This window comes from Mustelus asterias, chromosome 14 (genome assembly GCF_964213995.1).
Source record: "Mustelus asterias chromosome 14, sMusAst1.hap1.1, whole genome shotgun sequence".
NCBI lineage: Eukaryota > Metazoa > Chordata > Chondrichthyes > Carcharhiniformes > Triakidae > Mustelus > Mustelus asterias.
Window position 1 is genome coordinate 103,378,895 of NC_135814.1, and position 25,449 is coordinate 103,404,343.

At 50.2% G+C, this 25,449-nt stretch overlaps 1 protein-coding gene across 3 annotated transcripts in view; it reads left to right on the forward strand.

Moving 5' to 3' along the window:
- Positions 1-25,449, forward strand: part of LOC144503919 (hyccin 2) — a 62,396-nt gene that overhangs the window by 8,707 nt on the left and 28,240 nt on the right. For all 3 annotated transcript variants that reach the window (XM_078228996.1, XM_078228995.1, XM_078228997.1), the window contains exons 2-5: positions 14,006-14,081; positions 15,073-15,174; positions 18,705-18,884; positions 23,823-23,903. In XM_078228996.1, the coding sequence (XP_078085122.1) occupies positions 14,031-14,081; positions 15,073-15,174; positions 18,705-18,884; positions 23,823-23,903 (414 nt within the window). In that variant the 5' untranslated portion in view covers positions 14,006-14,030. The remainder of the gene's footprint in view (positions 1-14,005; positions 14,082-15,072; positions 15,175-18,704; positions 18,885-23,822; positions 23,904-25,449) is intronic.

A 25,449-nucleotide genomic window follows, 5' to 3' on the forward strand; every position in this document is an offset into this window, starting at 1 on the left:
CCCGGTGTGTGTGTGCGTGTGTGTGACTGTCACCCGGTGTGTGTGTGTGACTGTCACCCGGTGTGTGTGTGTGTGTGACTGTCACCCGGTGTGTGTGTGTGTGTGACTGTCACCCGGTGTGTGTGTGTGTGTGACTGTCACCCGGTGTGTGCGTGTGTGTGTGTGTGTGTGTGACTGTCACCCGGTGTGTGCGTGTGTGTGTGTGTGACTGTCACCCGGTGTGTGCGTGTGTGTGTGCGTGACTGTCACCCGGTGTGTGCGTGTGTGTGTGTGTGTGTGACTGTCACCCGGTGTGTGCGTGTGTGTGTGTGTGACTGTCACCCGGTGTGTGCGTGTGTGTGTGTGTGTGTGTGACTGTCACCCGGTGTGTGTGTGTGTGTGTGTGTGACTGTCACCCGGTGTGTGTGTGTGTGTGTGGGTGTCACCCGGTGTGTGTGCGTGTGTGACTGTCACCCGGTGTGTGTGCGTGTGTGACTGTCACCCGGTGTGTGTGCGTGTGTGACTGTCACCCGGTGTGTGTGCGTGTGTGACTGTCACCCGGTGTGTGTGTGTGTGTGACTGTCACCCGGTGTGTGTGTGTGTGTGACTGTCACCCGGTGTGTGTGTGTGTGTGACTGTCACCCGGTGTGTGTGTGTGTGTGTGACTGTCACCCGGTGTGTGGTGTGACTGTCACCCGGTGTGTGCGTGTGTGTGTGTGTGTGTGACTGTCACCCGGTGTGTGTGTGTGTGTGTGTGTGACTGTCACCCGGTGTGTGTGTGTGTGTGTGTGACTGTCACCCGGTGTGTGTGTGTGTGTGTGACTGTCACCCGGTGTGTGTGTGTGTGTGTGACTGTCACCCGGTGTGTGTGTGTGTGTGTGACTGTCACCCGGTGTGTGTGTGTGACTGTCACCCGGTGTGTGTGTGTGTGTGTGTGAGACTGTCACCCGGTGTGTGTGTGTGTGTGACTGTCACCCTGTGTGTGTGTGACTGTCACCCGGTGTGTGTGTGTGTGTGACTGTCACCCCGGCGTGTGTGATCCAGTGTGCGACTGTAATTGTGTAATGCGCTATGAAATCGAAATTGTATAGTCCAACGTGGATGTGTACTGTGACATGTTTTTAAAGTTTAAATCATTTATCATTGTCACAAGTAGGCTTGCAATAATACTGCAGTGAAGTTACTGCAAAAATCCCATGTGTCTGTAATCTAGCCGGCGCATGTGTGTGAGAGCAACCTGGCGTGCGTCTGTCTCTGATCCACCATGTTTATAATCTGGCGTGTGTTCTGTAACCGAGCATGTGCGTGGAACTGTGCATTTGCATTTGTAATCCGGTGTGTGTGAATGTGTATAGCTGTATTCCAGTTCGGGTGCGTGGATCTATAATCACCTGTGTGTGGGTCTGTCATCGAGTGCACGAGTGTGTGGGTCTGGAACGGAGGGCGTGCGCGCGCTTGTGGGTCTGGAACGGAGGGCGCGCGCGTGTCGGTCTGGAACGGAGGGTGTGCGTGCACACATGGTGGGTCTGGAATGGAGGGCGCGCGCTTGTGAGTCTGGAACGGAGGGCGCGCGTGCGCGCACGGGTGTTTGTGTCTGACCAATTGCACGCGTGTCTGGGTCTAATAGAGTATGTGTGTGTATGGGTCCGTAATCGAGTGCGTCCATGTGTGTGCACCTCTGTAATTATCTGCACGTGGTCGTTGATCGTGCGTGCATGGTGCCTGTAGTCATTTGTTTGCAGCTCTGCAATCAAGTGTGCATGTGTGTGCAGGTGAATAATTGCGGGTGTGCAGATTTGTAATTAACTGTGTGCAGGTGCCTGTGGGTTTGTAATCGAGCATGTCTTGTGTTTGAAATTCATGTCCGTGTCCACCTGGAAGCCTGGATGTGCGGGTTTTCAAGCCTGTAACCCTGTGCGTGCGCGCGGGCGGGCTGTGACCCTGTGCGTGCGCGCGGGCGGGCTGTGACCCTGTGCGTGCGCGCGGGCGGGCTGTGACCCTGTGCGTGCGCGCGGGCGGGCTGTGACCCTGTGCGTGCGCGCGGGCGGGCTGTGACCCTGTGCGTGCGCGCGGGCGGGCTGTGACCCTGTGCGTGCGCGCGGGCGGGCTGTGACCCTGTGCGTGCGCGTGGGCGGGCTGTGACCCTGTGCGTGCGCGCGGGCGGGCTGTGACCCTGTGCGTGCGCGCGGGCGGGCTGTGACCCTGTGCGTGCGCGCGGGCGGGCTGTGACCCTGTGCGTGCGCGCGGGCGGGCTGTGACCCTGTGCGTGCGCGCGGGCGGGCTGTGACCCTGTGCGTGCGCGCGGGCGGGCTGTGACCCTGTGCGTGCGCGCGGGCGGGCTGTGACCCTGTGCGTGCGCGCGGGCGGGCTGTGACCCTGTGCGTGCGCGCGGGCGGGCTGTGACCCTGTGCGTGCGCGCGGGCGGGCTGTGACCCTGTGCGTGCGCGCGGGCGGGCTGTGACCCTGTGCGTGCGCGCGGGCGGGCTGTGACCCTGTGCGTGCGCGCGGGCGGGCTGTGACCCTGTGCGTGCGCGCGGGCGGGCTGTGACCCTGTGCGTGCGCGCGGGCGGGCTGTGACCCTGTGCGTGCGCGCGGGCGGGCTGTGACCCTGTGCGTGCGCGCGGGCGGGCTGTGACCCTGTGCGTGCGCGCGGGCGGGCTGTGACCCTGTGCGTGCGCGCGGGCGGGCTGTGACCCTGTGCGTGCGCGCGGGCGGGCTGTGACCCTGTGCGTGCGCGCGGGCGGGCTGTGACCCTGTGCGTGCGCGCGGGCGGGCTGTGACCCTGTGCGTGCGCGCGGGCGGGCTGTGACCCTGTGCGTGCGCGCGGGCGGGCTGTGACCCTGTGCGTGCGCGCGGGCGGGCTGTGACCCTGTGCGTGCGCGCGGGCGGGCTGTGACCCTGTGCGTGCGCGCGGGCGGGCTGTGACCCTGTGCGTGCGCGCGGGCGGGCTGTGACCCTGTGCGTGCGCGCGGGCGGGCTGTGACCCTGTGCGTGCGCGCGGGCGGGCTGTGACCCTGTGCGTGCGCGCGGGCGGGCTGTGACCCTGTGCGTGCGCGCGGGCGGGCTGTGACCCTGTGCGTGCGCGCGGGCGGGCTGTGACCCTGTGCGTGCGCGCGGGCGGGCTGTGACCCTGTGCGTGCGCGCGGGCGGGCTGTGACCCTGTGCGTGCGCGCGGGCGGGCTGTGACCCTGTGCGTGCGCGCGGGCGGGCTGTGACCCTGTGCGTGCGCGCGGGCGGGCTGTGACCCTGTGCGTGCGCGCGGGCGGGCTGTGACCCTGTGCGTGCGCGCGGGCTGTGACCCTGTGCGTGCGCGCGGGCTGTGACCCTGTGCGTGTGCGCGGGCTGTAACCCTGTGCGCGCGGGCGGGCTGTAACCCTGTGCACGTGCAGATTCATACCCAAAACTGGGCTGTAGTTTCACAATTTGTCTTTTTTTCCTGTTTGCGGTATACGTTCTGTGCCTTCCTGCGGTGACCATATGCTGCTGGGCAGTGAATGATGTTTCAGTCTTGGTCACAGTCGGTGTTCTCTCGCGCATTCTGCCGCAAACTAAACTTCGTGATTCATTGATTCTCACTCGGCTCTGAGTAGTGAGGCTGCCGCAGTCTCTCTCCCACAGCTGCAGTGTCGAGGGGTATAGCACAACCTGCCCGTGGCCTGCTTTGTACTTCGATATCCAGTATGGTGCTGCCCACTCCCCTTATGGAATTACACAGATTCATCCTTGTAGTGTGGGTGCTGGGACTCCTCGGAGTCCGTGCAGACTCGATGGCCGAATGACCTGCTGCTGCCCTGTAGGGATTCTGTGGTTCATGTCGCCATTCCTTCTTTTGCCAATCACCTAAAATCCATCTCATTCTTGATCCTTCCACCTGTGGGAACACTTTCTCCCCCTCCACACTTGTCCAGACCCCTCACGATTTTGAAAATCTCCATCAAATCTCCTCTCGAAGTTTCACAGATGCACCACAGAAAGCATTTTTTCTGGTTGTATCACAGCTCGGTATGGCTTCTGCCCTGCCCAAGACTGCAAGAAACTACAAAAGGTTGTGAATGTAGCCCAATCCATCACTCAAACCAGCCTCCCATCCATTGACTGTCTACACTTCCCGCTGCCTCGGCAAAGCAGCCAGCATAATTAAGGACCCCACGCACCCCGGACATTCTCTCTTCCACCTTCTTCCGTTGGGAAAAAGATACAAAAGTCTGAGGTCACGTACCGACCGACTCAAGAACAGCTTCTTCCCTGCTGCCGTCAGACTTTTGAATGGACCTACCTCGCACTAAGTTGGTCTTTCTCTACACCCTAGCTATGACTGTAACACTACATTCTGCACTCTCTCCTTTCCTTCTCTATGAACGGTATGCTTTGTCAGTATGACACGCAAGAAACAATATTTTTCACTGTATACTAATACACGTGACAATAAATCAAATCAAATTCACTCCAAGAACGAAATAACCCCCCCCGCCCCAGCTTCTCCAGTCTACCCACATTACTGAGGTTTCTTATCCCTGGAACCATTCTCATAAATCTTTTCTCTCTTGCCAGTGCCTTTGTATCTTTCCTAAAGTACAGCACCCAGAACTGGGCGCAGCGCTGCAGTAGGGTCTGAACCAGTATGCCTGTGTTCCTAAAGCCTGGGATGCTGCGTGTTTTATTAGATACGCCCTCTACCTGTCCTGACTCATTCAATGATTTCTGCGTGTCTGCTGTGTTGGAACATTTGGTGGAATGTTGCAGCACCGGACGGATTAGACACTGAGCAAGGTGTGGACTGAGTTCATTCTTAGCCCTTGTATGACCATTTGTGCAATGCTTAGCCAGAATAGCGGCTGAATCGTAAGAATCCCTACAGTGCAGAAGGAGGCCATTCAGCCCATCGAGTCTGCACGGACCACATTCCCACCCAGGCCCTATTCCCGCAACCCCACATATTTACCCTGCTAATCCCCTGACACTAGGGTCAATTTAATATGGCCAATTGACCTAACCTGCACATCTTTGGATTGTGGGAGGAAACTGGGGTGGGGCTGGAGTCCCCAGACTAGGTATTCAATTTAAGGATGGATTGTTTTGGGAGTTTGTTGTGAGGTGAGTGAGTTGGTGTTTGAAGGCTGTACATTCATAGAAATCATCGAGTCCCTACAGTGCAGAAGGAGGCCATTCGGCCCATCGAGTCTGCACCAACCCCAATCCCACCCCAGGCCCTATCCCCACAACCCCTCACATTTACCCCACTAATCCCTCAAACCTACACATCCCGGGACTCTAAGGGACAATTTTAGCACGGCCAATCAATCTAACCCACACATTTTTGGACTTCAGTTTTTTGGGGGTGCTTTGTTGATGGGATGAGTGAGTTAGTGATTGCAGAGATGGGGGCGGGTGGGGCCGAGGGGCTGTGAGGAAGAACTGTTTAACCCAGCCGAGGGTAATGGTCTGGAACTCGCTGCCGACAAGGGGGGGCGGGTGAAAACACAGGCGACCAGTGATTTCAAGATGAAACCCGAAGGGCTCTTGAGGGTCACAGGGTTGGAGCGGGGGAATGGGGCTGATCTTACAGCTCTCTGAAGAGCTGGCATGGATTTGATGGGCTGAATAGTCCCCTCCTATGGCATAAATGACTCCTGAACTGTGCTCCTTCCCTGATGGCACTAACTCGATTTGATTTATTATTGTCACATGTATTAGTATACAGTGAAAAATATTGTTTCTTGCGCGCTATACAGACAAAGCATACCGTTCATAGAGAAGGAAAGGAGAGGGTGCAGAATGTAGTGTTACAGTCACAGCTAGGGTGTAGAGAAAGATCAACTTAATGCGAGGTAGGTCCATTCAAAAGTCTGACAGCAGCGGGGAAGAAGCTGTTCTTGAGTCGGTTGGTGCGTGATCTCAGACTTTTGTATCTTTTTCCCGACGGAAGAAGGTGGAAGAGAGAATGTCCGGGGTGCGTGGGGGGGTCCTTGATTATGCTGGCTGCTTTGCTGAGGCAGCGGGAAGTGTAGACAGAGTCAATGGATGGGAGGCTGGTTTGTGTGATGGATTGGGCTACATTCACGACCTTTTGTAGTTTCTTGTGGTCTTGGGCAGAGCAGGATTCTTGGTGCGACCGGATGCCCCTGCCAGTTATGAGCCTCTGCGCTGAATGTCGGAGGGATGCTTTGCGAGAGGTGTCACCACGGTACCTGCTCTCCTAATCTACAACAGGCACCCTCCCAGCAGGACAGTGTCCTGACCTAGGAATCCCCCTCCAATGCTGGGGTCCAGTTGTCGCCTCCATTCTGTCTGGAATCCTTCTGTGCTCCCAATATGTGAGCTATACAATCCTTTACCTCCATTTAGTGCATTGTATGAGCTTCTTCCCCCTGCAGTCTGTGTACTGCGATGTTGTGCCTGACCGCGGCAGTTCCTGTTGAGATTCTGATAATCTGAGCTCCAACCCAGTGCTTTTAGCTCAAGTTCATTGCCAGTAGCGTTTCTCACAGGCACGGAGCCGTTTCCACTATTGATGTAATAAATAGACTTGAGAGCATTTTTTAAAAAATGCTTCCTGTATATAAAACGCAGGCCAAAAATAACCTTCAGCTTCTTGCAGGATGTAAATTGTAAAGCAGGAGTAGTGAATAAATAAGAAAGACAAAGAAAATAATCAGACGGATCTGAAATATCAATGCCACTTTCAAAATGGTGATGCTTAAAATCAGGGGAAGAGGGAGTTATTTTTTGGAGGGTGCTGTCTCTGGAACGACAGACTCTGGTCTTGAGAAGAGTGAAGCTCCCTTCACAGCAGGTTCCCTCGGCTTGCATTGCAGTTTGTGGAGGTTTTTTTATCTACTCCTTCGTGGGTGGTGGGTCAGGCCAGCATTTGTTGCCCATCTTCACTCGACCCTTGAGAAGTTGGCGGTGAGCAGTCTCCTTGAACCGCTTCTTTCCTGCACCAGTTTGATACAACTGAGTGCCTCACTCGGCCACTTCGGAGGAGCAGTTCGAGTGAACATTGCTGTGGGTTTAGAGTCACGTGTAGGCCGGACCGGGTAAGGACGGAAAATTTCCTTCCCTAAAGAACATTAATGGACCAGATGGGTTTCTACCGCAGTCTGGTAATTTCATGATCACCATTAATGAGACCAGCACTTTAATTACAGATTTATTAATTAATTTAATTTAAATTCCACCCAGTTACTGTGTTGGGATTTGAACTTATGCAGCGAGTGGTTAGGATCTGGAATGCACTGTCTGAGAGTGTGGTGGAGACAGATTCACACAGTGAGCGGTTAGGATCTGGAATGTACTGTCTGAGAGTGTGGTGCAGACAGATTCACACAGCGAGTGGTTAGGATCTGAAATAGAGTCATAGAGGTTTACAGCTTGGAAACAGGCCCTTCGGCCCAACTTGTCCATGCCGCCCTTTTTTTGAAACCCCTAAGCCAGTCCCAATTGCCCGCATTTGGCCCATATCCCTCTCTAACCCATCGTACCCATATAACTATCTAAATGCTTTTTAAAAGACAAAATTGTACCCGCCTCTACTACTACCTCTGGCAACTTGTTCCAGATACTCACCACTCTCCGTGTGAAAAAATTGCGCCTCTGGACACTTTTGTATCTCTCCCCTCTCACCTTAAACCTATGCCCTCTAGTTTTAGACTCCCCTTCCTTTGGGAAAAGATATTGACTATCTAGCTGATCTATGCCCCTCATTATTTTATAGACCTCTATAAGGTCACCCCTCAGCCTCCAACGCTCCAGAGGAAAAAGTCCCAGTCTATCCAGCCTCTCCTTATAACTCAATCCATCAAGTCCTGGTAGCATCCTCGTAAATCTTTTCTGCACCCTTTCTAGTTTAATAATATCCTTTCTATAATAGGGTGACCAGAATTGCACACGGTATTCCAAGTGTGGCCTTACCAATATCTTGTACAACTTCAACAAGACGTCCCAACTCCTGTATTCAATGTTCTGACCGATGAAACCAAGCATGCCGAATGCCGCCTTCACCACTCTGTCCACTTGTGACTCCACTTCCAAGGAGCTATGAACATGTACCCCGAGATCTTTGTTCTGTAACTCTCCCCAACGCCTTACCATTAACTGAGTAAGTCCTGCCCTAGTTCAATCTACCAAAATGCATCACCTAGCATTTGTCTAAATTAAACTCCATCTGCCATTCGTCAGCCCACTGGCCCAATTGATCAAGATCCCGTTGCAATTGGAGATAATTTTCTTCACTGTCCACTATGCCACCAATCTTGGTGTCATCTGCAAACTTACTAACCATGCCCCCTATATTCTCATCCAAATCATTAATATAAATGACAAATAACAGTGGGCCCAGCACTGATCTCTGAGGCACACCGCTGGTCACAGGCCTCCAGTTTGAAAAACAACCCTCTACAACCACCCTCTGGCTTCTGTCAAGAAGCCAATTTTGTATCCATTTAGATACCTCACCCTGGAGATTTAAACTTATGCAACAACCTACCATGCGGTACCTTGTCAAAGGCCTTGCTAAAGTCCATGTAGACAACATCAACTGCCCTCATCTACCTTCTTGGTTACCCCTTCAAAAACTCAATCAAATTTGTGAGACATGATTTTCCACTCACAAAGCCATGCTAACTGTCCCTAATCAGTCCTTGCGTCTCTAACTGCCTGTAGATCCTGTCTGTCAAAATACCTTCCAACAATTTACCCACCGCAGATGTGAGGCTCACTGGCCTGTGGTTCCCAGGCTTTTCCCTGCTGCCCTTTTTTTAAACAAAGGCACAACATTTGCCACTCTCCAATCTTCAGGCACCTCACCCGTGACTAGCGATGATTCAAATATCTCTGCTAGGGGACCCGCAATTTCCTCCCCAGCCTCCCACAATGTCCTGGGATATGATTCATCAGGTCCCGGGGATTTATCTACCTTGATGCGCTTTAAGATTTCCAGCACCACCTCCTCTGTAATATGTACACTCCTCAAGACATCACTATTTATTTCCCCAAGTTCCCTAACATCCATGCTTTTCTCAACAGTAAATACTGATGAGAAATATTCATTTAGGATCTCACCCATCTCTTGTGGATCCACACATAGATGACCATGTTGATCCTTAAGTGGCCCTACTCTCTCCCTTGTTACTCTTTTGCCCTTTATGTATTTGTAGAAGCTCTTTGGATTCTCCTTTGCCTTATCTGCCAAAACAATTTCATGTCCCCTTTTTGCCCTCCTGATTTCTCTCTCAACTCTACTCCTATACCCCCTATACTCAAGGGATTCACTTGATCCCAGCTGCCTATGCATGTCATGTGCCTCTTTCTTCTTCTTGACCAGAGCCTCAATATCCCGAGTCATCTAGGGTTCCCGACTTCTGCCAGCCTTGCCCTTCACTCTAAGAGGAATTTGTTTACCCTGAACCCTGGTTAACACACTTTTGAAATCATGCCACTTACCAGACGTCCCTTTGCCTTCCCACAGACTCCCCCAATTAACTTTTGAAAGTTCCTGCCTGATACCATCAAAATTGGCTTTGCCCCAATTTAGAATTTTAACTTTTGGGACAAACCTATCATTCTCCATAGCTATCTTAAAACTAATAGAATTATGGTCACTGGTCCCAAAGTGATCCCTCACTAACACTTGTGTCACCTGCCCTTCCTTATTTCCCAAGAGGAGGTCAAGTTTTGCCCCCTCTCTGGTCGGGCCATCCACATACTGAATGAGAAATTCCCCCTGAATACACTCAACAAATTTCTCTCCATCCAACCCTCTAATACTATGGCTGTCCCAGTCAATGTTGGGAAATCTCTGACTATTACCACCCTATTTTTCTTGGAGCTATCTGTAATCTCCTTACATATTTGCTCCTCAATTTCCTGCTGATTATTTGGGAGCCTACAGTACAACCCTATCAAAGTGATTTCCCCCTCCTTATTTCTCAGTTCTACCCATATAGACTCAGTGGCCGAACCATCGGATATATCCCCTCTCAGTACGGCCGTGATGCTTTCCCTAATCAAAAGTGTAACTCCCCCTCCTCTCTTACTGTTCTATCTTTCCTATAGCAACTGTACCCTGGAACATTGAGCTGCCAGTCCTGTCCCTCCCTTAGCCATGTTTCAGTAATTGCTATAATATCCCAGTCCCATGTACCCATCCATGCCCTGAGTTCATCTGCCTTGCCCATCAGGCCTCTTGCATTGAAATAAATGCAGTTTAATCTGGACTTCCCTTGCTCTCTGTCTTGCTTTTGCCTGATCTGTCTGGTACTAGGATTACTGACACTGCCTTTACTAATTAATGTGCTCTCTTTAACTTCTGTGCTGTCCTCAAACTTCTCTTCTGTCTCCCTACTGCTTTGGATCCCATCCCCCTGCCAAACTAGTTTAAACCCTCCCGAGTGGCTCTAGCAAATCTCCCCGCCAGGATGTTAGTCCCCCTCCAGTTCAGGTGTAACCCGTCCCTCTTGAACAGATCAGCCCTTCCCCAGAAAAGATCCCAGTGATCCAAAAATCTAAATCCCTGCCCCCTGCACCAGCTCTCAAGCCACGCATTCATCTGCCTAATCCTCCTATTCCTACTCTCTCTTGCACGAGGCACCGGTAGTAGTCCTGAAATTACTACCTTCGAGGTCCTGCACTTTAGCCTTCTGCCTAACTCTCTATATTCACATTTCAGGACCTCATCCCTTTTCCCACCTATGTCATTGGTACCAATATGCACCACGACCTCTGGCTGTTCACCCTCCCCCTTAAGAATGTCCTGCAATCGCTCAGAGACGTCCTGGTGTGAGAGTGTGGTGGAGACAGATTCACACAGCAAGTGGTTAGGATCTGGAATGCACTGTCTGAGAGTGTGGTGGAGACAGATTCACACAGCAAGTGGTTAGGATCTGGAATGCACTGTCTGAGAGTGTGGTGGAGACAGATTCACACAGCGAGTGGTTAGGATCTGGAATGCACTGTCTGAGAGTGCGGTGGAGACAGATTCACACAGCGAGTGGTTAGGATCTGGAATGCACTGTCTGAGAGTGTGGTGGAGACAGATTCACACAGCGAGTGGTTAGGATCTGGAATGTACTGTCTGAGAGTGTGGTGGAGACAGATTCACACAGCGAGTGGTTAGGATGTGGAATGTACTGTCTGAGAGTGTGGTGGAGACAGATTCACACAGCGAGTGGTTAGGATGTGGAATGTACTGTCTGAGAGTGTGGTGGAGACAGATTCACACAGCGAGTGGTTAGGATGTGGAATGTACTGTCTGAGAGTGTGGTGGAGACAGATTCACACAGCGAGTGGTTAGGATCTGGAATGCACTGTCTGAGAGTGTGGTGGAGACAGATTCACACAGCGAGTGGTTAGGATCTGGAATGCACTGTCTGAGAGTGTGGTGGAGACAGATTCACACAGCGAGTGGTTAAGATCTGGAATGCACTGTCTGAGAGTGTGGTGGAGACAGATTCACACAGCGAGTGGTTAGGATCTGGAATGCACTGTCTGAGAGTGTGGTGGAGACAGATTCACACAGCGAGTGGTTAGGATCTGGAATGTACTGTCTGAGAGTGTGGTGGAGACAGATTGAATTGAGACTTTTAAGAGGGATTTGGATTATTATCTGAAAGGAAAAATCTGCAGCGTTACGGGGAGAAGGTGCACGAATGACATTAGGTGCAGTGCTCATTCTTAGAGCTGGTGCAGATATGATGGGCTGAATGGCCTCCTCCCATGTTGTAACCAGTCTGTATTGCTGCGCTTTGCGAACATTAGTCTGGGTTTCTTGATCCCGGGGCCAGGAGCATTGCCGTTTCAGTCATGGTTATAGGCAGCAGCTGTTCTGACTGCTGTTACATCAGCACTTTGGGGGGGCTGGGGGGAGGAATCACACACTCGGCTCACTCCAGCAATGTAGTTAGTGGATAGAATCACACTGTACGTGTTCGTCCATGTGTCTCAAGGACATTGTGTGTCATGAGGGTCAGGAACATTCATTAATAGCTTGAGCATTGCTCTTGTAATCTATCGTACCTTGAGCTCTCTAAGTCGCTGGTTTCTAACAGACTGTGTACCAGTATTCCGTGAGAGTACAGACTCCTGGCACCTGCCTCCTGGAGGCCGTGAGCACTGCTATCAGCCCCAGTCTCTCTCACACAAGATCAGTGTACTGAGGTTGGCTGAACATAATCTTTACCACGTGTAAAGGAGTTGGTGATCGAGGTTGAAACTGGTCAGTTGGAAAACCGATGGTAAAAACCGGTCTGGTTATAGCCCGGAGATCACACTTTCTCCCCGAGAGAAAGGAATCTCTGAAGTGAGAAAACCAGCCATGAATCTCCTGACTGAAACTTCCCCTGCTCTCTGATGGATCCCAGTATATTGAGAGCACAGGGCAGTTGTTACAATCCCCAAAGAGACCGATAATTTTAAACAAGGTATTTGAATTCCGACTCGAAGGAATTTGCACGTCAAGATTTCAAGTTTTAAGACTTTTAGTGTAAGAAACAAACTAAAAATAATATTGTCCAAACATTTGTTAGTCATCAACTAATAGACTAAACTACAGAAGGGATAACATTTGTTAGTTTCTGAATGTGTCTGATAACCCCATGCTACGCTTATACACTGCACCATGCTCTCCACAGGATTACAGCCTTTGCAGGATCCTTTGCAAGATTACTCTCAGTTTCCAGTAGGTTCACTTCTCCCCGTTTCACCAAGTCAGGATGTCCAATGACCATCGAGGGCCCCTTCCTTACACTCTACCAAAACATCCCAAACTGACCTCCAGCAGCTTGCTTCACTCCTTTCCCCAGCCACGCTAGGACCTTAATTCCTGCTGGTTCTATCTCCTCAACCAAAGGACAAACTACCACCAGCATTCTGCCTGGTAGCTAACAGAACACAGCCTTTCCCTGCTGCTTGTCCAGGCTGCTGCTTTCCTTCAATCCCTCTCTTTAACTCCTCCCCTCCCCCCAGCGTAAGTTTTGAGTTCCAAATTTACACAACCTTTCATGTGAAGAACTGCTTCCTCGCCCCCCCCCCCCCCCCCCCGAGCTTTTGATCATCATAACCTCAATTACAGCATCCTTTAATCTTCTGTTCTCAAGAAATACAAGCCCAGTCCATGTAACCTACCTCATAATTTAACTGCAAAGGGTCGTGAACGAAGCCCAGTCCATCGCGCAAACCAGCCTCCCATCCATTGACTCTGTCTACACTTCCCGCTGCCTCGGAAAAGCAGCCAGCATAATCAAGGACTCCACACACCCCGGACATTCTCTCTTCCACCTTCTTCCATCGGGAAAAAGATACAAAAGTCTGAGGTCACGTACCGACCGACTCAAGAACAGCTTCTTCCCTGCTGCTGTCAGAGTTTTGAATGGACCGACCTCGCATTAAGTTGATCTTTCTCTACACCCTAGCTATGACTGTAACACTACATTCTGCACTCTCTCCTTCTCTATGAACAGTATGCTTTGTCAGTATAGGGCGCAAGAAACAATACTTTTCACTGTATGTTAATACCTGTGACAATAATAAATCAAATCAAATCAAAGACCCTTTTCAGTCTGCACTGTACCCCCTTCCAAGGCCTTTCTACTTTTGCTGAGGTGTGCTAGCCCAGAACTGAGTGCAATTACTCCTGTTGGGGTCTGACCTGAGGTTGTATCAGGACTTCCACCGTCCATTCATCTTTTTAAATCCTGTTTTCTCCCTGGTCCCTGTAGCTCTCGGGTGATTTTTGTACAATGAGCCCTCAGCCTCTATTGTTTAACCCCAGCTCCTGGGTCCTCACCATTGAGAGAGACTCTAATCTTTGTTCAAAGTGGAGGACCATACGATCGCCCACGTTCAGCTCCATTTGCCACAGCGTTTACCCACTCACTCAGTCGGTTCGTGTCCCATGGCAACGCCATACGCTCATCAACAATCTGTGCCACCGAGCTCGGTCTCTGTTGTCCGCGTTGCCCTGCGTTTTATTGATGTGTGTCACATGGAGCTCCTCAGACCTGTGGGATTGAAGTCTCCGTTTTCTCCTCAGGTTTCTCAGCTGGACCGGCAGGAAGATGCTGGACTCTGACATCGGGGTGGTGGAGGATTGGCTCTCCCAGTTCAAGGTAATATCGCTGTGAATGCTGGGATCGTTTAAGATTTATCTTGATAACCACATGAACAGACTGGGAATAGAGGGTTACAAACAAATGGTCCAGTTGGGCACATGGTCGGCGCGGGCTTGGAGGGCCGAAGGGCCTGTTCCTGTGCTGTATTGTTCTTTGTTCTTTGAATGAACATGCCAAAAGTCATTCCATGTTTATCCGCGCTCTGCCGCCGAGATCCGTCCGCTAAAGTGGAAATATTTATCCGGGCTGCCTGTCCCCGTTGGGTGCGTGTCCGGCAGGAAGTGTCCAAGCGTCTGCGGTGATCTGAACTGCTCCAGGAGCAACACCCGAGGTCACGTGGAATCACAGCAACTGAGACAGGCACACGCATACACCCCGCGAGCACACACACCACAAACACACATACATGCTCCCCAACCCGGCCCACGCTCACACACACATACACACACACAGACACCCATACACACACACACGCACACACACATACATACACACACACAGACATCCATACACACGCACACAAACAGACATCCATACACACACACACACGCATGCACACACACACATCCATACACACACACGCTCACACACACACACACACACACATACGCACACACCCATAGCCACACATTTACAGACCCACACACCCCTACACCTAAAACCAGACATACACCCACACATGCATGCACTCAAACCCACTCACAACCACATACCCATATGCACGCAACTATGCACCCACCCATTCAGGCCACACTCGCGCTCATGGTGAGGGTCTGTGTGTGTATACAACGCCCACCCTTTCTCATCCCCTCTCACTCCCGCGCCCTCCCGCTCGCCCGTGTGATTAGACCCTGGCAGCTCGGCAAAGGGTAACTAAGCTTTGGTGTGACGGTTCCCAGTGACCAACACTGTCTGTTGCCATTATGCTCAGAGCTTAAGACTGTGACAGACTCTGAAACCTCTCCCTTTCTCCCTCTGTCTTTTACAGACTTTACCTGAAAATCAGATATCCTGTTATGCAGCAACCCTCCACCAGAAGACAAATATCGTGCCGGCTCTCTACAAGGTCATCCAGGACCCCAACAATGAGGTAAGGCTCCAGCAGAGAGTGTCTCCTGTCAGCTCAGAGAGGTGAAGCTCCTATTCTGTAATGGCCACGGGGGATGTGGATCCTGACACTTGCTGCCTGTGTTACAGGAGCTCTGGCAGGTGTCTTGCTGAAGCTTCTTGGCTCTGTGTGCTGAAGCTTCCTGCAGTCATCCTGCTTGTGTTGATTTTCATTTCCGATTTTATAGACGTAGAAACTCAAAACAGGAGGAGGCCATTCGGCCCTTCGAGCCTGCTCCGCTATTCATTCTGATCATGGCTGATCATCGAATTCAATATCCTGATCCCCCCCCTTCCCCCTCCATATCCCTTGATCCCTTTAGTTCCAAGAGCTATTTCTAATTTCTTTTTGAAATCAGACAATGTTTGAGTCTCAACTACATTCTGTGGTAGTGAATTCCACACATTCACCATCCTCTGGGTGAAGAAATTTCTCCTCGCCTCAGTTCTAAAAGGTTTACCCCTTATCCTCAAACTGTGACCCCTAGTTCTGGATTCCCCCACCATCGGGAACATTCTTTCTGAATCTTCCCTGTCTAACCCTGTTAGAATTTTATAAGTTTCTATGAGATCCCCTCTCACTCTTCTAAATTCCAGTGAATATAATCCTAACCGACTTAGTCTCTCCTCATATGACAGACCTGCCATCCCGGGAATCAGCCTGGTAAACCTTCACTGTACTCCCCCTGTAGTAAGGACATCCTTCCTCAGATAAGGACACTAAAACTGCACACAATACTCCAGGTGTGGCCTCACCAACACCCTATACAATTGCAGCACAACATCCCTATCCCTATACTCAAATCCTCTCGCTATGAAGGCCAACACACCATTGCCTTCTTTACTGCCTGCTGTACCTGCGCGCTTACTTTCAGCAACTGATGCATGAGGACACCAAAGTCTCACTCAGTATCCGCCTCTCTCAATTTACACCTATTCAGGTAATCATCTGTTTTATTATTGCTACCAAAGTGGATAACCTCACATTTACCCACATTATACTGCATCTGCCATGCAGATGCCCACACACTCAGCCTGACCAGATCACGCTGAAGCATCTCTGCATCCTCCTCACAGCTCACCCTCCCACCCAACTTTGAATCATTTGGAGATAATACATTCAGTTCCCTCTTCCAAATCATTAATATATAATGTGAACAGTTGGGGTCCTGGCACAGATCCCTGCAGAACCTCACTAGTCATTGACTGCCAATCAGAAAAAGACCCATTTATGCCAACTCTTTGCTTCCAATCTGCCAACCAGCTTTCTATCCATTTCAAGACATTACTTGCAATCCCATGTGCTTTAACTTGACATAGTAGTCTGTTCTATGAGACCTTGTCGAAAACCTTCTGAAAGTCTAAATAAACCACATCCACTGGTTCTCCTCGGTCAACTCTACTAGTTACACCCTCAGAAATTTCCCTTTTGTAAATCTATGCTGACTTTGTCTGATTATACCACTGCCTTCCAAATGCCGAGTTATAAAATCCTTTTCAGGGGTGTATTTAAATAACAAGCTCATAAAGAGATGAAAAGGAATGAATTAATTCCTGATTACAACATGTCCAGTTAGCCTGACTTCACAGCAGAGTCAGGTGTGACTGACATAACAAGGACTCATTTATGTTGGAGGTTGCCGTTTGCAAGGGAACTTTGGGATGTTTTGATTTATTTCACAGTTAAGGATGCTGATGTGAGCTTCATCCTTTGAGACGGGAGGCAGTGGTATAGTGGTGGTGTTACTGGACTATTAGTCCAGAGGTTCAGGCTAATGCCACGGGTTTAAATCCCAGCACTGGTGAATTTAAATTCAGTTGCAAGTGAATCTCAGTACTGGTGACCTTTAGAATATCATCACTTGTTGTAAAACCCATCTGGTTCACTAATGTCTCTTTAGGGAAGGAAATCTGCCGTCCTGACCCGGTCTGGCCGACATGTGACTCCAGAGCCACAGCAATGTGGTTGACTCTTAATTGCTCTCTTAATGGCCAAACGAGACACTCAGTTCAAGGGGCAATTAGGGTTAGGCCAGCCCAACCAGCGATGCCCATGTCCCGTGAAAGGATTAAAAAGAAGTACATCATCTGGAGTGCTGGACATGGGAGTGTGCCAGGCCTAAACACAAAACAGTGAGGAGAGCCTAGACCTGGCACTTCTTGATTTGGATGAAAATATAGGAGGCATGTTTGCAGATGACACCAAGCTTGGTGGCATAGTGGACAGTGAAGCAAGTTATCTCAGATTGCAACGGGATCTTGATTAATTGGGCCAGTGGGCTGACGAATGGCAGATGGAGTTTAATTTAGATAAATGCACGGTGATGCATTTTGGTAGATTGAACCAGGGCAGGACTTACTCAGTTAATGGTAGGGCGTTGGGGAGAGTTACAGAGCAAAGAGATCTTGGGGTACATGTTCATAGCTCCTTGAAAGTGGAGTCACAGGTGGACAGAGTGGTGAAGAAGGCATTCAGCATACTTGGTTTCATTGGTCAGAAGATTGAATACAGGAGTTGGGACGTCTTGTTGAAGTTGTACAAGACATTGGTAATGCCACACTTGGAATACTGTGTAGAGCTCTGGTCAAACTATTATAGAAAGGATATTATTGAACTAGAAAGAGTGCAGAAAAGATTTACTAGGATGCTACTACCAGGACTTGATGGTTTGAGTTATAAGGAGAGGCTGGATAGACTGGGACTTTTTTCCTCTGGAGCGTAGGAGGCTTAGGGGTGATCTTATAGAGACCTATAAAATAATGAGGGGCATAGATCAGCTAGATAGTCAATATCTTTTCCCAAAGGTAGGGGAGTCTAAAACTAGAGGGCATAGGTTTAAGCTGAGAGGGGAGAGATACAAAAGGGTCCAGAGGGGCAATTTTTTACACCGAGGGTGGTGAGTGTCTGGAACGAGCTGCCAGAGGTAGTAGTAGAGGCGGGTACAATTTTGTCTTTTAAAAAGCATTTAGAAAGTTACATGAGTAAGATGGGTATAGAGGGATATGGGCCAAATGCGGGTAATTGGGACTAGCTTAGGGGTTTAAAAAAAAAGGGCAGCATGGACAAGTTGGGCCGAAAGGGCCTGTTTCCATGCTGTAAACCTCTATGTCTCTATTCTTCCTTTTAGAGGCGGCATGGTGGCACAATGGTTAGCACTGCTGCCTCACAGCACCAGGGATCTGGGTTCAATTCCAGCCTCGGGTCACTGTCTGTGTGGAGTTTGCATGTTCTTCCCGGAGGGTGGGTTTCCTCCGGGTGCTCCGGTTTCCCCCCTCACTCGAAAGACATGCTGGTTTAGGCTGATTGGCCCTGCTAAATTCACCCTAGCGTCAGGGGGATTAGCAGGGTAAATATGTGGGGTTACGGGAATAAGGGCCTGGGTGGGATTGTGGTCGGTGCAGACTCGATGGGCCGAATGGCCTCCTTCCCTCACTGTAGGGATTCTGATCCCTCTTGGCGTGTTGTTGCGGTGGCGATCTTTCCTGTTTTGACCTCTTCTTCTGTCTCCACAGTTACTGGAACCCGTCTGTCACCAGCTGTTTGAGCTGTACCGCAGCTCGGAGGTCAGGTTGAAGAGGTTCACGCTGCAATTCCTGCCCGAGTTGGTCTGGGGATATCTGTGCATCACAGCAAGCAGAGAGAGACAGAGCAATGGCTGCATCGAAGCCCTGCTCCTGGGGATCTACAACCTGGTAAGCTGTGTGTCCGTCTGTCTGTCTCCGGGTGTGTCTGTGTACCACATGGGTCATGATGTGTAGGCATCAGTGAGTGAGCCAATGCTCAGAGTGTTTAGATTTGTCCCCTCTCTTTTCTGGTTTATTTTAATTCTTTTGCAGAATGTGCCCATTGCTGGTAATGCCCCGCATTCATTGCCCATCTCTAATTGCCCCTTGAGGAGGTGCTGGTGAGCTGCCGCCTTGAACCGCTGCAGTCCATGTGACGTAGGTACACCCACAGTGCTGTTAGGGAGGGAGCGCCAGGATTTTGACCCAGCGACAGTGAAGGAACGGCCTATATATTTCCGAGTTGGGATGGTGACGGACTCGGAGGGGAACCTCAGGTGGTGGTGGTGGTGTTCCCAGGGATCTGCTGCCTTTGTCCTTCCAGGTTGTAGAGGTCACAGGTTTGGCAGGTGCTGTTCTTGGGAACCTTGGTGAGTTCCTGCAGTGCATCTTGTAGATGGTACAACTGCTGCCACTGTGCATTGTGGGGGGGCGGAGTGAATGTTTGTGGTTAGCGTGTCAATCAAGCGGGGCTGCTTTGTCCTGGATGGTGTCGAGTTTCTTGAGTGTTATCGGAGCTGCACCCATCCAGGCAAGTTAAGAATACTCCATCACACTCCTGACTTGTGCCTTGGAGATGGTGGGTGTGGTGAACCATTGTTGGTTCCCACCAGGTAGTGCTGAGCCAGGGTCTGGCCAGTACTATGAGTCTGTATATATGTTGCTGTTGGGGTTAGGGTTGGGCTGTTCTACATGTTACTGTTGGGGTTAGGGTTGGGCTGTTCTACCTGTAATATAGTTATTATGGTACATCCCAGTCGGGCTCCGCCTCCTGGGAGAGGTATAAAGGTCACTGCTCTGTCTGGGACCCCTCAGTCTGGGATCGTGTATTATATATGGTAGCTCTATTGTAGTAGTCAATAAAAGCCTTTATTTCCTCGAGCACCACTAGCCTCGTGAGTTATATCGCGCATCAGTGGGCAGGCTTTGGGGAGTCAGGAGGTGAGTTATTCACTGCCGTATTCCTGCCTGACTACCTTCCTATCTTGAATTTTGTGTGGTGTTTATATAGATGGAAACCCCTGTTCACACCCCCCCCCCCCCCCCCCCCCTTCTCTCTCCCTTGTCTACCCCGGCTCCCGGTAAGGATTAAAAATACTTTGAAGACAGCAGGCGAGTTCCACACTCAGTGCTAGGAACAGCCTGAGTGCCAAGGGGGAAAAAAAACAATGCTGGAAGCTGCACAAGGAGCCTATGGGAGGACTAAACCTTCCCTGAGCAGCTTGAGATATCACAGGGTGGCACGGTAGCACAGTGGTTAGCATTGCTGTCTCACAGCGCCAGGGACCCGGGTTCGATTCCGGCCTTGGGTGACTGGAGTTTGCACGTTCTCCCCGTGTCTGCATGGGTTTCCTCTGCTTCGGTTTCTTCCCACCGTCCAAAGATCATCATAGAATCATAGAAACCCTACAGTACAGAAAGAGGCCATTCGGCCCTTCGAGCCTGCACCGACCACAATCCCACCCAGGCCCTACCCCCATATTCCTACATATTCTACCCACTAATCCCTCTAACCTACACATCTCAGGACACTAAGGGGCAATTTTAGCATGGCCAATCAACCTAACCCGCACATCTTTGGATCTTTATAGATGAGCAGGTTACGTGGATTGACCATGGTAAATTGCCCCTTAGAGGGATTAGCAGGGTAAATATGTGGGGTTACTGGGATAGGGCCTGGGTGGGATTGTGGTCGGTGCAGACTCGATGGGCTGAATGGCCTCCTTCTGCACTGTAGGATTCTATGACTCTATCAGACCTGGGAACTGTGGGCCAAAAACACACACACAGAATGTGTCACTTTTTATCAAACGCACTACTTAATAACCAATAGAATACACATCGAGACAATGCACATCACTACTCAGAATATTGCATCTCATCCTCCGCAGTTAGAATCATAGAATCCCTACGGTGCAGAAGGAGGCCATTCAGCCCATCGAGTCTGCACCAACCACAATCCCACCCAAACCCTATCCCCTTAAGCCCACAAATCTCCCCAGCTCATCTCCCTGACATTCAGGAGCAATTCAGCATGGCCAGTCAACCTAACCCGCAGATCATTGGAGTGTGGGAGGAAACCGGAGCACCCGGAGGAAACCGGGGAGAAGGTGCAGACTCCGCACAGACAGTGACCCGAGACAGGAATCAAACCCAGATCCCTGGCGCGGTGAGGCAGCAGTGCTAACCACTGTGCCACCGTGCTTCCCCAGTTGACATCCTGGAAAATGTGTACAATATGATATCTGAAAAATTTTAAACATAATGTACAAACCTTTTGGCACTCGAATAATTAGTGTCATTGAATATAAATAGAATGTCGCCTCTGAGGCAATGTCACTGAATGTACAGCCACTGCCGGATCAGAGCAAGCAGTAACAAGGCACAGTATTCAAGTTGCTGCTCTTTGCAAGTTTATGTGGGGTCTCTGGCCTCTTCCCTCTTTTCAGGACCGGCGACTCACTGAGCAATGCTTCAGCAGCTCTGAGAGGTCCAGCTACAATTGGCATTGATCAGATTCTTGCCCCTTACCTGAGAGTGGAGGTTGAATAGACACAAGCTCCAGTCTCAAACGGGCGATTACCACTTTCGGAGACTTTGCCCGTTATCCGGGCAGCTAGAGATTTTTATGGGGATTACGATTCCCTGCTCCTGCACTTGAATCCATCTCTGGCCTTCGCGAGATCAGCTTATAGCCAGCTTTCACCCCCTTTGCTGATTCTCACCGAGGGAAACATAGGCCCCACACTTCCAAAGTCTGAACATTACAGTGTCCTGTAGCTACAGAGTTAACAGGGTACACTGTCAGTGTACATACAGTCTCCTGTCGCTCCATTGTTAACAGTGGCACGGTGGTTAGCACTGCTGCCTCACAGCGCCAGGGACTCGGCTTCGATTCCCGGCTTAGGTCAGTGTCTGTGCAGAGTCTGCACCTTCTCTGCATGGGTTTCCTCCGGGTGCTCCGGTTTCCTCCCACAGTCCAAAAGACATGCTGGTTAGGTGCATTGGCCATGCTAAATTCTCCCTCAGTGTACCCAAACAGGCACCGGAGTGTGGCGACTAGGGGATTTTCACAGTAACTTCATTGCGGTGTTAGTGTCAGCCTACTTGTGACACTAATAAATAAAACTTTAAATTAAACAGGGTATACTGTCAGTGTACATAGGATGTCCTGTAGTTCCACTGTTCAGGGTATATTGTCAGTGTACATTGTGTCCTGTAGCTTTGATGCTAATACTGTATACTGTCAGTGTACAGTTGTCTGTAGCACCACTGTTCAGGGGGTATACTGTAAGTGTACATATGATACCAGATGGTAGACAATAACAACCTGTTACAGTAAAACTGTTAAGAGCACAGAATTGAATCTCAGTCTGTTATAGCACAGAGAGAATTTGAATTCCAATCTGTTGCAATTGTTATGGACACGGGAGGAGAGACAAACAGTGACCTCCCCCATTCCCTTCCCCTCTGTCTGTATTCAGTGGTTTATTTATTGCAAAGGTAGACGTGTGTTTCTAAACTCCCAGTATTGTGTCATCAGTTCCAAAGGTACTGGCAGCAGACTGAACAAAGTGTATCATTTATTCGCACGCTCCCACAGAAAGATCTAAACGCCATGTCAGTCACACACCACACACTTCAGAAAGATACGATTAAAGAAGGTAGTGCACTTCTACAGTGTTAAACCAAAAGATTCGTTAACAGTTATCCTGGACGGGATTCTCCAGCCGCGCTCGCCCCAAAACAGGAGAATCCTGCCCGAGGCCAACGGACCTTTCCATGGTCCACCCCTATCATTCCCGTGGTGGGCAGAACAGGAAAATTCGCCCCATCGTGTCTTTGGGAGTCCAGTGAAAATGGAAGCTTTTCCTATCTTGAATGGTAGTTTGGATAAATTCAGAGAAGCTGGGGCCGGATATCAGGCTGGGAGGTTTAAGCCTCTTGGTTCTTCAGGAGTGAAAGTGACGCAGCCTTTCTGTGCAGCGATCGTCTTGTTGGTGTTATTCCGTAAACCGGCCCCAGTCTCTCCTGAATTTTGGATGAAAGGATTTCAATACCAAAGAGCTAGTTTCAGTCACGTGGTCAATAGGGGCGGCACGGTGGCACAGTGGTTAGCACTGCTGCCTCTCAACGCCAGGGACCCGGGTTCAATTCTGGTCTCGGGTCACTGTCTGTGTGGAGTTTGCACTTTCTCCCCGAGTCTGCACGTTCTCCCTGTGTCTGAGTGAGTTTCCTCCGGATGCTCCGGTTTACTCCCACAGTCCAAAGACGTGCTGGTTAGGGTGCATTGGCCATGCTAAATCCTCCCTCAGTGTACCTGAACAGGCGCTGGAGTGTGGCGACTAGGGGATTTTCACAGTAACTTCATTGCAGTGTTAATGTAAGCCTACTTGTGACTAATAAATAAGCTTTACTTTTTACTTCACTTTACTTTAGATGGCCATTCATTTACAATAGAAGCGAGGTGGTCATCTTTCACACTTATGTTGTAGCTAGCTGGTCTTAGCAGTATTCCTTCCACACATTGTTAACCTGGGCATATCGGGTGGAATTGCACAAGGGAGCATTGTGTAGCCATGTCCGTTTTGGGTGTCTGAGGTCGGGTTGAACTGGGTTAGGTGTTTGCTCTCCTGCTGCAGTTTCACACTGTTGTGGCACGTTGCGATCATTGCCCTGATTCATGATGTGATTAGCTGAGCAGTCAGACAGGTTTTGCTTTGCTGCCATCAGTTCAAGCCCTGTCAGTCTCCCTCGTTTTTCTATCATGAAAAGTGACGGACGCATCGAACAGAATTGTTTTTGTGTGAAATGGGAGCTAATGACTTTGTTTTGCTTTCCTCGCAGGAGATAGTCGATAGAGACGGAAACAATAAGGTGCTGTCTTTCACTATCCCGTCACTATCCAAGCCATCAGTTTACCATGAGGTGAGTTGCCTTTGATGGAGCCATCATTCACCCTCCCTCCCTCCCTCCCCGGAGGTTCCTGAAAACTGGGACTGAATTCCGAATGCAACAGCTTTTTGATGTGATTTGATTTATTATTGTCACAGGTATTAGTATACAATGAAAAGTATTGTTTCTTGCACGCTATACAGACAGCATACCGTTCATAGAGAAGGAAAGGAGAGAGTGCAGAATGCAGTGTTACAGTCATAGCTAGGATGTAGAGAAAGATCAACTTAATGCAAGGTAGGTCCATTCAAAAGTCTGATGGCAGCAGGGAAGAAGCTGTTCTTGAGTCGGTTGGTACGTGACCTCAGACTTTTGTATCTTTCCCCCGATGGAAGAAGGTGGAAGAGAAAATGTCCGGGGTGCGTGGGGTCCTTAATTATGCTGGCTGCTTTGCCAAGGCAGCAGGAAGTGTAGATGGAGTCAGTGGATGGGAGGCTGGTTTGCATGATGGATTGGGCTACATTCATGACCTTTTGTAGTTCCTTGCGGACTTGGGCGGAGCAGGGGCCATACCAAGCTGTGATACAACCAGAAAGAATGCTTTCTATGGGGCATCTGTAAAAGTTGGTGAGAGTCGTAGCTGACATGTCAAATTTCCTTAGTCTTCTGAGAAAGTGGATTCATCAAGTTCGCAAGTAGCTTCATCTCTGGTGAGATTTTCTCTCTGAAACCTGGTGAGTGGCTTCCTCTGGGAAAGTGATGAAGGAACAGCTATTCTCCTCTCCCACTGTACTGATCCCAAGAACCTAGTCTACCCCTGACCCTGCAGGGTGTGTAGCCCTCCATCCGGGCAGCATTTGGAGTTTCCTCCGAACCTGAATGTTGGGGGGGGTTAGGGGAGTGGGGGGGGGGGGGGTGGGGGGTCCAGTTGGGGATCTAACTGTCTGCTAATCCTGGCTGGGCAGTATTGCTAATGAGGGCTTTGGGGCTACTGTGATCCGGTCTCTCAATGGGGGTATCCCAGACACTCTGTCTGGGCCACTGGGCAGCAGTCTGGAAAACCTACTCAGCAAGTCAATGACAGCACAGGGAGGGGAGAAAGAGTAATCCTCCGGAACTATCCAAACACCAGGGAGAAGTTCCATAAGAAATTACCCTGAATATTATCATGATTTATTTCGATTCCCAGAAGGCCTTTGACAAGGTGCCGCATAGGAGACTGTTAAATAAGTTAAGTGCCCATGCTGTTAAGGGTAAGATCCTGGCATGGATAGAGGATTGGCTGACTGGCAGAAGGCAGAGAGCGGGGATAAAGTGTTCTTTTTCAGGATGGCAGCCGGTGACTAGTGGTGTGCCTCAGGGGTCAGTGCTGGGACAACTTTTCACAATATACATTGACGATTTGGAGGAAGGAACTGAAGGCACTGTTGCTAAGTTTGCAAAGATATGTAGAGGGACAGGTAGTATTGAGGAAGCAGGGGGGCTGCAGAAGGACTTGGACAGGTTTGGAGAGTGGGCAAAGAAATGGCAGATGGAATACAATGTGGAAAAGTGTGAGGTTATGCACTTTGGAAGGAGG